The sequence below is a fragment of the Pipistrellus hanaki genome, assembly GCF_964339955.1.
Source record: "Pipistrellus hanaki genome assembly, chromosome: X".
Lineage (NCBI taxonomy): Eukaryota > Metazoa > Chordata > Mammalia > Chiroptera > Vespertilionidae > Pipistrellus > Pipistrellus hanaki.
Genome location: NC_140524.1, coordinates 75,937,557 through 75,951,276, shown reverse-complemented (window position 1 = coordinate 75,951,276; position 13,720 = coordinate 75,937,557). Strand labels below are relative to the sequence as shown.

General features: G+C 38.5%; 1 protein-coding gene across 1 annotated transcript in view; it reads left to right on the top strand.

Moving 5' to 3' along the window:
• The window catches only part of CYSLTR1 (cysteinyl leukotriene receptor 1), a 43,795-nt gene extending 35,133 nt beyond the window's left edge, over positions 1-8,662 (top strand). The window contains exon 3 of the mRNA XM_084869721.1: positions 6,244-8,662. Coding sequence (XP_084725847.1) covers positions 6,271-7,287 — 1,017 coding nt within the window. The 5' untranslated portion in view covers positions 6,244-6,270 and the 3' untranslated portion in view covers positions 7,288-8,662. The remainder of the gene's footprint in view (positions 1-6,243) is intronic.
• The last annotated feature ends 5,058 nt before the right edge of the window (positions 8,663-13,720 follow it).

The window sequence follows — 13,720 nt, the reverse complement described above, 5'->3', positions numbered from 1 at the left end:
GGAAGTTTGTATTTTTCTAGGAATATGTCCATTTCCTCCAGGTTGTTCAGTTTGTTGGAATAGAGTTGTTCGTAGTATTTTGTAACAATCCGTTGTATTTCGGTGGGGTCTGTTGTTATTTCACCTCTTTCATTTCTGATTTTGTTTATTTGGGTCCTCTCTCTTTGTTTCTTGGTTAGCCTGGCTAGAGGTCCATCTATCTTGTTTATTCTTTCAAAGAACCAGCTCTTGGTTTTGTTGATCTTATGTATTGTTTTTTTTGGTCTCTATGTCATTTATCTCTGCTCTGATTTTTGTTATTTCCTTCCTTCTGCTTACACTGGGTTTTTCTTGTTGCTCCTTTTCTAACTCTTTGAGTTGTAGAGTTAGATCATCTGTTACTATTTTTTCTAGTTTTTTGCAATAGGCTTGTAAGGATATGAACTTCCCTCTCAAAACTGCTTTTGCTGTGTCCCAAAGATTTTGGATTGTTGTGCTTTCATTGTCATTTGTTCCCAGGATGTTTTTAATTTCTTCCTTGATTTCTCTGGTAACCCAGTCCTTGTTTAATAGCAAGCTGTTTAGTCTCCATGTGTTTGATTTCTTTGGATTATTTTTATTGTAGTTAATTTCCAGTTTTATGCCATTATGGTCTGAGAAGATACTTGATATGATTTCTATCTTCTTGAATTTGAAGAGACTTTGCCTATGTCCCAAAATGTGGTCTATCTTTGAGAATGTCCCATGTGCACTTGAGAAGAATGTATATTCTGTGGCTTTGGGGTGGAGTGTCCTGAAGATGTCGATTAATTCCATCTGGTCTAGTGAGTCATTTAGGATTGATATTTCTTTGCTGATTTTTTGTTTAGATGATTTGTCGAAGGGTGACAGTGGGGTATTAAAATCTCCTACTATGATTGTATTGCTATTAATCTCTCCCTTAATGTCCTCTAGCAGTTTTTTAATGTATTTGGTTGCTCCTGTATTGGGTGCATATATATTTACCAGGGTTATTTCTTCTTGTTGGATTGTTCCCTTTAGTATTATGAAGTGGCCTTCATTATCTCTTGTTATGTCCTTCACTCTGAGATCTAATTTGTCAGATATAAGTATTGCTACCCCAGCTTTTTTTTCATTTCCATTTGCCTGGAAAACTTTTTTCCATCCCTTCACCCTCAGTCTGTGTGCATCTCTTTTTCTGAGGTGTGTTTCTTGTAGACAACAGATGTATGGGTCTTGTTTTCTTATCCAATCTGTTACCCTATGTCTTTTGATTGGAGCATTTAATCCATTTACATTTAAGGTTATTATTGATAGGTACTCATTTGACGCCATTTTTATTCTATACCCGTGTTCCTTCTTCACTTCTTATTTCTTTATTTTTACAATAGACCCTTTAGCATTTCTTGCATTGCTGGTTTGGTGGAGATAAATTCCTTCAGTCTTTTTTTGTCTGTGAAGCTCCTGATTTCCCCTTCAATTTTGATTGATAGCCTTGCTGGGTACAGTATTCTTGGATTCAGACTCTTCTTTTGCATGACTTTGTATATTTCATCCCATTCCCTTCTGGCCTGATAAGTTTCTGTTGAGAAATCAGTTGCTAGTCTGATGGGGGTTCCTTTGTATGTAACTTTCTGTCTCTCTCTGGCTGCTTTTAAGATTCTTACTTTGTCGTTGTTGTTTGCCAATTTAATTATAATGTGCCTTGGAGTCTGTCTTCTGGGATTCATTTTGCTTGGGACTCTGCGGGCATCTTGGATTTGTGTGGGTTTTTTCTTTTCTATTTCAGGAAAGTTTTCTGTCATTATTTCTTGAAATACTTTTTCCATGTCTACCTCAGTTTCCTTTCCTTCTGGAACCCCTATTATTCGAATATTATTTTGTTTTGTTTTGTCCCAAAGCTCCCGTAGGCTCTCCTCCTGCTTTTTAATCTTTTTTTCTAGAAGTTGCTCTACTTGGGTATTTTTTTCCATCTTATCTTCTAGCTCACTGATGCGGTCCTCTGCTTCATCTAGTCTACTCTTGATGCTTTCTATTGAGTTCTTCATGGTAGCGATGTCACTTTTCATTTCTTCTTGGTTCTTCTTCAGTTCCTCATGGCTCTCCTTCATTTCCTCATGGTTCTTTCTCATTTCTTCTTGGCTTTTGTCAAATTTCTCTTCCATTCTTTTTAGCCATGCTATGATCATTACTCTGAATTCTTGCTCTGGCAGGCTGCTTACCTCTGGCTCGTTTACTTCCTTTTCTGGTGATGCCTGCTTTTCTTTCAAGTGCGGACTATGTTTTTGTCTCCCCATGGCCTCTCTTTTCAGGATGTCTGGTTATGTGGTATTCCTTCTCCTGCGTTGATTTTGAGGTACAAAATACAACACTACCAGGTACAACACAAGCGGCACTTAACAGGAATGTATTTACAATATTAATAACCTCTAATAAAGGTGACCACTAGAGAAAGGCAACTTAGGGGATAGGAGAGAAGGAATAAAGGTAAAAATAAAATAAAGAAAAATTAAAAAAAAAATAAAATTAAAATTAAAAAAAAATTAAGTAAATTAAAAAAAAAAGAGGGATAAAGAGATAGAAAAAGAAGAAGAAAAAAAAAGTAATGACAAAATGAAGTTGGAAAACAGGGAAAAAAAAGAAGAGGGAGAGAGAGAGAGAGAAAGAGAGAGAAGAAGCAAACTAAAAGAGAAATGGGAAACAAACTATATATATGTGGAGAAAATTGCCATAGAAAAACCTCTGGACCCAGCCAATGCCAGTAACAATACTTGGAGATTAATACAAACTACAATATCCACTATTATTAAGTAAGGCTATGATATACAGAAGTAAAAGAAACAAACAAAAACAGAGGATTTAAAAAAAATACAAAGCAACAATAACAATACAGGAATAAGCATAACAATTTCACTAAAAGGCATAAAAATTCACAATAATCAACCTTCACACATACAATGCGAAAAGGATAGAGGGGAGAATGGATTTTTTTTTTTTTTTAACTAGTTAATATAGTGCAGAGATTGGTATTTATACACTTGGATCAGGGGTTGGAACTTAGGTCTATAAGTATAGTGAGAGCTTTAGCAGGGGGTATACAGAGAGAATAGAGGAAAAACTAAAGCCGGAAAGGGATAGGATAAACTGTAGACTAAAGGGTGAAGTTTAGTAAGAGAGTGATAGTGTAAAGGTTGAGTTGAGATAGGGTTGAATGATGCTATAGTAGAGATTAAAATAGAATGAAGGTTACTCCCAATGTAAAATAAAGAAAAAATAAAATGGTACTAGAGAGAGAAAAAAAAGAAAAGAAAAAAAAATAAATAAAATTTTTTTTTTAAAAAATTGCAAAATAGCAGTAGTAATAGTGATAGAGATTGAAAAATGTAATAATTGAAAAGGTAAAATCAAGTAAGGAAAAAAGAAAAAAAAATTGTTTCTTAAGTAAAAGATATGAAAAATGAAAATTAAATAAAAGATGTAAAAAATGAAAATAAAATAAAGTATAGCAAAATTAGCATAAAAATGACCAGTACTGGTCACTCACTTCCTCAGTTAATGTATTTGGCACTTCTGATTCTCGGACCAGACAGTCTTGCAGTTCCCAGCTTTCCACTGCACCTCAGTTTTGTAAGGTAATCCTTAATTTTTAGTAGACTATATCTTAGATATTTGTGTCCATTTATTTTTGATTAATTAAAAGACAAAAGAAAAGAAAGGAAAAAAAAAAGAGAGAAAAAAAAAAAAAGAAGGTGTAATTTGAGCTGAAGGATGAGTAGGGATTTTTTTGTTTGTTTGTTTTGTTTTTTAATATATTTTTATTGAAAGCTAGAAACATCGATGAGAGAGAAACATTGACCAGCTGCCTCCTGCACACCCCCTACAGGGGATGTGCCCGCAACCAAGGTACATGCCCTTGACGGGAATCGAACCCGGGACCTTTCAGTCCACAGGCCGACGCTCTATCCACTGAGCCAAACTTGGCAGGATGAGTAGTTTTTGCACATAGATGGAGGAAAGAGCATTTCAAGAAGAAGAAACTCATGAAAAAAGATAGACAGGTGGGAAAACATTTGGAAAAAAAAATGTTCCTGGTAAGGTATATAGCTAAATAGTTTTGTCATTGAATCTTAGGATCTGCAAAGGGGAGAAGTAAGAAAGAAGCTAGGAAAGTTTCATTGCAACCAGACTGTAGAAAGCTTTAATCCAGCCAAGGAATCTGGATTTTTGTCTGAAGTTTCTCAGGAGCCATTGAAGGTTTTAGAGCAAGAACATAACATAATTGGAAGCTAGCATGTATAAAAATTATTCCAGAAAGAGTTTGTGACAGGGTATAGTGGGGGTCAATAGAGGAAGGACAGATGTTAATTCCTTAATACCTTCAAGTGTACTTCTTAAAGCAAGGCTATGTAAAAAATTTCAACAGCACCATCTAGTGATTCACAACATAACACTGCTCTATTTAGGGAAAACTCAATACAAGGCTAACAAACAAAAGACTAGATTAAGTGTAGGCAATTTCCCTATCTTCCACAATTACACCTGAGTTCAGAGGACAAATGGTGAAAGAGACAGGTATAAAAGCAAATTGAGAAATATTGCAGAGGTTGGTAATAGTGAACTAATTTTTCTCTATCATTTTAAGATATACAGCCTCAGAATGATTCTTCTTCAATTTTTTTTTTGTCATATACCAACAGTTCTTGGTGAAAATAATGACATCTTTTAATGAAAGGAAAAAATAGAAGTTGGATGGATGGATGGATGGATGGATGGAGGGATGGATGGATGGATGGATGGATGACAACATATCTTCGCAACAGATACAATTGCTAGCAGTAGTAAGCATAGCTAGTTATATCCCACCTACAACCACTATCATAGTTGTCTGTTTCATAGATCAGTTCCCTCTATTGCTGGCAGTTCTTTCATGCTCAAGCAGTCCTTACAAACCCCAACTCCTCTCTTACCATGGAACAAGAGCTGTGTAAAAGGCCAACAAATTAGGTTTCAATCAAATATTATCTACCATTATTTACTGATGATTTGCTCCCACCTTCTTATAAAGAATAAAGGAAAATAATGTAGAGGAACATTAAAGAAATCACTACCTTATCCCCATTTTATATGATCAGTTTGCCCTGATATATTGAACTAAGCTACACCAAGTAAGAACTTCTTGTTATGAAAGAAATTAACATGTATTTTTCAACAGTTAAGGCTTTGAGTGTGAGTCTAGGAAGAGAACAAGGATGAACAGATACAATATCCTCAGCCAGAAAGTATATTTCAATGAGTTATGCTAGTCTTTCCTCAGAGCCCAAACTTATGGTACAGATTTTAGAAATGCATTTCACCTCTTTGTATTTTCCTCATTAAAATAATTAGATGACTTCGCCGAAGCCGGTTTGGCTCAGTGGATGGAGCGTCGGCCTGCGGATTGAAGGATCCCAGGTTCAATTCTGGTCAAGGGCATGTACCTTGGTTGCAGGCACATCCCCAGTGGGGGTGATGCAAGAGGCAGCTGATCAATGATTCTCTCTCATCGATGTTTCTAACGGTCTATCCCTCTCTCTTCCTCTCTGAAAAAAAATCAATAAACTATATTTTAAAATAATAATAATAATAATAATAATAATTAGATGACTTCTAAAATGTCTCTAGCCTTGGTGTTCTGTGGTTCTAAACAGAGTCAACCATATTCTAGAATAAAATTATGCCCCAGGGAATGAGTTACATTAATAATAAATCCAATTATTTTCCCTAGGTTGGAACATCACCCAGCAGATGTTACCTAGGAAGCCCTCTTCTTAGGGGAACCATGAATTTTCACCTACATGTTATTCTCCAAGATTATTCAGTGCTTTTCCAATAAATATATGACTTAAAAAATTGATAGATAAATAGATTCATATTTATGATACCACTGTCTTTAGAGCTTTTCTTTAATTGAAAAACAAACTCACTTTAAAGGAAGATTTACAGAATAGTACTAGAGTAATAAGACAAAATAAAGCAGAGCTGTTTTAGGTTGTTCTTGAAGATTAAGAGGAAGTCTATCAGGCAAACACAGGTGGAAAGGAGGTAAGAAAGAGTGCTTCTCCTGGGTCCTAAGTGCAGTTGAATTCCTCCTCATTGTCCTATTAGCCTTGCTTCCTGCCATGGTCAAAATGCATACATAGTGACCCCATAAAGTGAAAGCTTACTACCTCCTGGTTTTTTATGGTCTGATAAAAATTGACAAGATTTTATCTATATATATTGTAGGCAACAAGCAGACATTCCCAGAGAAACATGGATGGACCTGGAAATCTGACAGTATCTTCTGCCAGTGATATTACTTGCAATGACACCATTGATGACTTCCGCAATCAAGTGTATTCCACCATGTACTCTATGATCTCCGTTGTGGGCTTCTTTGGCAACAGCTTTGTGCTCTATGTCCTCATAAAAACGTATCATGAGAAGTCAGCCTTCCAAATATACATGATTAATTTAGCGGTATCAGATCTACTGTGTGTGTGTACACTGCCTCTCCGAGTGGTCTATTATGTTCACAAAGGCATTTGGTTCTTTGGTGACTTTTTGTGCCGCCTCAGCACCTATGCTTTGTATGTCAACCTCTATTGTAGCATCTTCTTTATGACAGCCATGAGCTTTTTCCGGTGCATGGCAATTGTTTTCCCAGTCCAAAACATTAATTTGGTTACACAGAAAAAAGCCAGAGTTGTATGTGTCAGCATTTGGATTTTTGTGATTTTGACCAGTTCTCCTTTTTTAATGGCCACACCTTCTAAAGATGAGAAAAACAATACCAAATGCTTTGAGCCTCCACAGAATAGTCAAGCTAAAAATCATATTTTGGTCTTGCATTATGTGTCATTGTTTATTGGATTTATAATTCCTTTTATTATTATAATCGTCTGTTACACAATGATCATTTTGACCTTACTAAAAAATTCAATGAAGAAAAACCTATCAAGTCGTAAAAAGGCTATAGGAATGATTATAATCGTAACAGCTGCCTTTTTGATCAGCTTCATGCCATATCATATTCAACGTACTATCCACCTTCACTTTTTACACAATGAAGCTAAACCTTGTGATTCTGTCCTTAGAATGCAAAAGTCAGTGGTTATAACCTTGTCTCTGGCTGCATCAAATTGTTGTTTTGACCCTCTCCTATATTTCTTTTCAGGGGGGAACTTTAGAAGAAGGCTGTCTACATTTAGAAAGCATTCTTTGTCCAGTATGACTTATGTACCCAAGAAGAAGGCCTCATTGCCAGAAAAAGGAGATGAAATATGTTAAGAATAGTGTAAACCCATCTCCAATGCAAATCGATGAAAAAGAGATTCTCGAGCAAGTATTTTCTCAAATAATTTATAATAAAAATAACAATTGCCATTAATAATTTACAAGTAATTAAATGTGGGCCTATAATTCTCTCTCATTTATGTATCCACATTATTGGAGGTCCAAAAAGAATTTTAAGTGTTAAAGTTATAGTCCACAACTATTAACTAAATTATGTATTTGATCATTTGCCAAAAGGTGAAGAATATTTGTGAATTAGCAATCAAAAACTGGGTCCACGGTCAAGTTTTTCTGCCTCAATTAAAAGAATAAGTAAGAACTAGCCTTTTGAGATACAAAATTAGCAAATAATTCTCAATTATACTAACATATCTCTTTGCATGCACGCCATCAAATGAGAACTAAAATTGTTGAAACCTGTTTGGCTCGGTGGATACAGCGCCGGCTTGCAGACTGAAGGGTCCCGGGTTCGATTCCAGTCAAGGGCATATACATGGGTTGCAGGCACATCCCCAGTGGGGGGTGTGCAGGAGGCAGCTGAGTCGATGTTTCTCTCTCATCGATGTTTCTAACTATCTGTCCCTCTCCCTTCCTCTCTGTGAAAAATCAATAAAATATATTTTTAAAAATTAATAAATAAATAAATAAATAAAATTACCCATCAGCTAAATAAAATGTACTACCACCTTCCTCCTTTGTAGGATTGACTGGGTAGGCAAAGTAAGGCTATTTATTCCATAAAAGAGAATGTGCAAGTGCTAGAACAGCCTACTAATCAGCCAAAGGCCCTAAAGGCTCTATGCAATGTACAGTCTGAAAACTAAAGAAAATAAACCTGGTCAAAGTCTAATTTGTGTCCAATTTTCTTCTGCTTCTTACTCAGACCATCAAAAGAGAATGATGGAGTTTTTGTTAATTTTTGAGGTTCTTATAGAGAATCCCCTCCCTACATGACACACAGACCTTCCTTAAGAAACCAGACAATTGGCATTTCTATATTTAAACAGAAGTAATTAAAAATATATCTAAAGAAGATGAACAGGGGTCTACTTTTCTACATGCTTATTGCTGGGATCAAATTTAAGTAAAGTAGTTTTTAGTAAAAATTTAAATGTATATATTACAAATTGTTTTAAGGAATACTTATATTTATGCATATGTGTATAACTGTGTAAGAGATTTTGCTTTATTATATACATTTATAAGTGAAAGTTAATTATAAGCTTTATTTTGTTTTATACTTTTTACTTTTTTATTGGCATGTTGAAAAAAATATCAAGGATATGTTTACAGTGGTTTTTCTATTACAGTGGAAGCTTTGTTCTTTAAACAGCAAAAACAACTTGATTGTGGCTTAAATATAATATTCATAAATAAGCTTTTGTCATAGTGTGGTCTGTTCCTTAATTCTTTGTTTCAAAAGGCACATTACCCCAGAAGAAATAAATAATGGTGAAGAAAAAGTAAAGTTATGAAAGGAAAAGTTCTTTCTAAATGTATATGTTATTTCTATTTCACATCTAATGTTGCAAACGCATAGGGAATAAAACTCAAAACATACAAAATAGACCTAAAAGGTCAGGAAGGAAGATGGCTACCGACAGAAAGGCAGACTGCAAAATAGTGTGTGAGTGAGAAAACAAAGGGAGAGTGTGTGGTCACACTGGGAGTGTTTGTTGGTGAGTTGAGGGACAGCTATACCCCAGGGGACTGCTGGGCAGGGCTCCCCTGACCGGACAGCCCCTACTGCTGCTGGGTTCCCTCCCACAGCGACCGGCTTGGACACGGAGACCACACCATCTTGAAGGGGAGAGTAGATGTTATTGGAAGCCTGAAAAGCCCGGGCAATCTACAACTCCAGCACCCAGCGAACAGCTGTCAACCTGAAAACACCAGTCCCCAAGTAGCGCAAGCATGCGGTTTCAGAGGAGCTCTACACTCCACCATGGAAAGGTCAGATTTCACCTGGGATAAGGTGAGGTCTCTGGTCCTGGCAGGAGAGAGAAACGCTCACACAGCAGGAGCTTGAGAACCTGGGGAAGTCTGGGCCTAGAAAAATCCATGGCTGTTGGGGCTGGCGTGATCGGTGAATGTGGAAGGGGCTCCTCAGAGCTGCTAACAGAAGGGATCTCTAAAAAGCAACCCATTTTGATCTAACACAAAAGAACAGACTAAAATTTTAAAAAGTGTTCCAGCTGCTTAGACCCAAGGGGCAAAAAAGACTGCACAGACTTGCACGCAACCCAAGAGTTTGCACACTTACTCTGGCTCTTTTTTTTTTTTTTTTTTTCCTCTTTAAATCCTTGCAACTATTATAATTACTAAGCCCAATACTTAGGATCACCCAACTGGGGACACTCTGGGAGATTGCAGGGGAAAGGTGCTTTGTGGAACCTGGGGATCAGAGCCGGAAATAACCGTCAGAGAACCAGATCTGGGGTAACCCACTCCCCAAATCGGTATTAAATGCCACAGGGAAAACAAAATCTAAACACTAGCTAGAGAGGACCTATAGAACCATAGGTCAATAGAGAAACATTGTCACCCAGGGTTTGAAACACAAATTGACTCTTGTGTAAACACAAATAAAGGAATCTTATCTAATAAAAAAGTAATATGCAAATTAATCATCACTCTGCTACACCTACAAGCCACGCCCACCAGCAAATCAGAGCAGGTATGCAAATTAACCCCAACAAAGATGGCTATGGCCACAGAGAGCAGGAAAGGAGGCTTGGGTTTCCCTGCACACTCTGGCCAGCCAAGGCCTCCACTTAAGGGTACAAAGCTTTAATTATAGAAGGTAAACAAATTCCAACAGAAATGGCGGCAGCCACTAAGCTGGAAGAGCAGGGTTGCCCTGGGCAATGGAAGAAGCCAAGCTTCTGCAGCCCTGGCTGGCTCAGGCCTTCACTCCAGGCTACAAAGTTTCAATTGTAGAAGATACATAAATTCCAACAGAAATGGTTGCCACCACAGAGCAAGCAGGAAACTTGGCTCTGCTCCAGGCTACGAAGTTTCAATTGTAGAAGATAAATAAATTCCAGATACGAGCGCCTCCGCTTGGGTTGCTGGGAGGTGTTGGCCTGCCTGCAAACCACCACAGGCCCCTCGCCCAGGCCACCCCACACCCCAAAGGAACCCCCACCCTGATCCAGGACACCCTTCAGGGAAAACCAGCTGACCCCCACCCATGCACCAGACCTCTATCCTAGCTAATGCAGATTGACCATCACTCCAACACACAAGATGGCTGCTCCCATGTGGTCAAAGATCTTGCCCCCATGTGGACACCACAAGATGGCCAACAGGGAAGGGCAGTTGGGAGGGACTAGGCCTGAAAGGGAGGGCAGTTATGGGTGATCAGGAAAGCAGGGGAGGGAAGTTGAAGGCACCAGGCCTGCAGGGGAGGGCAGTTAGGGGTGAGCAGGCCAGCAGAGAAGGAAAGTTGGGGGCAAACAGGCTGACAGGGGAGCAGTTAGACATCAATCAGGCTGGCATGGGAGTGGGTAGGGGGTGATCAGGCTTGCAGGCAGAAGTGGTTAGGGGCAATCAGGAATACAGGCAGGCGAGCAGTTGGGAGCCAACAGTTCTGGATTGTGAAAGCAGTCCCAGATTGGAGAGGGTGCAGGCTGGGCTGAGAGACACCCACCTCCCTGTGCATGAATTTTGTGCACTGGGCCTCTAGTCCTATCTAATAAAAGAGAAACATGCAAATTGACCATACCTTCGCTATGCCCACAAGCCACACCCACCAGCCAATCAGGGTGAGTATGGGAATTAACCCAACCAAGATGGTGGTTAATTTGTGTATCCAGGCCAGAGCAAAGACTGAAGACAGCATAGAAAGAAGCCATGCACTGCAGAAGGGAGAAAAGCTGTGGAGAAGCAAGCAAACGGGGAAAGGGAGAAGGGAGGGAAGCAGGCAAGGTGGCGGAGGAGACCACAGTAGGAATCTTCCTGCAATGGGCCTCTAGTATAAGAAATAAAGACATACTGCCTGCTTAAAAATCAGGACTGGCTTACAACACTGAGGAGCAGTGAAATGAAAGAAACTTCAATACTGTCCTGACTAGGAAACAGGTGTGCCAAACAGAACAGTAGAGGAAGTGAATGACCTTCACTACTGCACATTTTTTTTCATCTTTTACTTAAGAAACTAATTTTTTCTTTTTTCTTCACTTGATTTTACCTTTTTAATTATTACATTTTTATTTTCAATCATTATTTTAACTTTTTTTTAAAAAAGTGTCGTTTTATTTTCTCTTTATTTTACTTTGGAATTAGTGTTCTACATTCTATTTTCATCTTTCCTTTAGCATCATTTTACTCTATCTCAACTTTACCTTTATGCCAACACTCTCTTCCTCACTTTTCCCCTTTTGTGTCCTGTCCCTCTTACCCTATTCCTGTTTTAGATTTTCCCTAATCCTTCTATTTACCCTGTTAAAATTTCACCCTTGATATATATCTAATTTACAATCCCCTGCTCCAAGTCCATACACACCACTCTCTTCTCTTTCTTCACTATCCAATTTTTTCTCCCTGTCCTTTTGTTGTTGTTTGTTTGACTGTTGATTATATTGATTTTTTTATGCTTGTTTGTGAGATGGTTTTGCTTTTGCTTTTTGGTTTTTGTTTTGTTTTTGTTTGGTTTTTGCTTCTATTTTCCCTCGCCTCATTTGATATTAGTTGTGGTTTGTAGTTTTGCATTCATCTCCAGGTACTTGTTGCTGGCATGTGTTGGAAATAGTGACTATTCTATTGGATTTTTCTCCCCATATATATATATATAGTTTTTCCCCCCCTCTTCTTTCTTAATCTCTTTTTTTCTCATTTACTTTTTTTTCCTTTTCCCAATTTTATTTTTGCACTCTTTTTTCTCTCTTCTTTCTCTCCTATACTCTAAATAACCTTTGATATTTTTTTCTCTATGTCATTTATTTCTGCTCTGATCTTTGTTATCTCCTCCCTTCTGATCACTCTGGGCTTTTCTTTTGCTCTCTTTCTAACCATAAACAAAACAACAAGAAAGCCCACTGAATGGGAGAACACATTTGCCAATGTTATCTCCCAATGTTGGGTTTAATCTCCAAAATTTAGAAGGAACTCATACAACTTAACAAAAGGAAGATAAACAATCCAATCAAAAAAATGGGCAACAGACTTTAATAGATACCTTTTGAAAGAGGACATAAGGAAGGTCAAGAGACATATGAAAAAATGCTCAAAGTCACTAATCATCCAAGAGATGCAAATCAAAACAACAATGAAGTACCATCTCACATGTCAGAATGGCTATCATCAACAAATCAACAAATGACAAGTGCTGGTGAGGATTCAGAAAAAAAAGGAACCCTCGTGCACTGCTGGTGGGAATGCAGGTTGGTGCAGTCACTATGGAGAACAGTACGGAGTTTCCTCAAAAAACTAAAAATGGAACTCCCGTTTTACCCAGTGATTCCACTTCCAGGAATATATCCCAAGAAACTAGAAACAACAATCAGAAAGGATATATGCACCCCTATGTTCATAACAGCACAATTTATAATAGCTAAGATTTGGAAACAGCCTAAGTGCCTATCAGCAGATGAGTGCATTAGAAAACCAGTGTACATATACACAATGGAATACTACACTGCTTTAAAAACAAGGTATTTTTACCATTTGTAGCAGCATGGATGGAACTGGAGAGCATTATGCTAAGTGAAATAAGCCAGTCAGTGAAAAAAATACCACATGATCTCACTCATTTATGGATAATAAAGAATATTATAACCTCTTGCACAAAGACAGATACAGAGACAGAGAATCACCTAACAAACTGTCAAATTACAGTGGGAAGGCTGGGGAGGGGTGGGAGGTAAGGGATCAACTGAAGGACTTGTATGCATGCATATAAACATAACCAATGGACGCAAGATACTGTGGGGTGAGGGCATGTATGGGAATGGGGTGGAGGGACAATGGGGTGATATGAACACATATGTGATACATTAATCAATTAAATATTGAAAAAAAGAAGAAGGAAAAAAGGAACATAAATCCTATATAATAAAGAGGTAATATGCAAATTGACCCTCACACCCTTGCACAAGATGGCCGTCCCCATGTGGTCAAAGATGGTGACCACAAGATGGCCGGCAGGGGAGGGTGGTTGTGGGTGGTCAGGCTGGCAGGGCAGGGCTGTTGGCCAGCAGGGGTGGGCAGTTAGGGGTGACCAAGCCTGCAGGGGAGAGCAGGTTGGGGGGTGACCAGGCCTGCTGGAGAGGGAAGTTAGGGGTGACTGGGACTGCAGGGGAGGGCATTTGGGGGAACCAGGTCTGCAGGGGAGGATAGTTAGGGGCAACTGGGCCAGCAGGGGAGGGCAGTTGGGGGTACTCGGGCTGGCAGGGGAGGGCAGTTGGGGGCAATCAGGCCAGCAGGG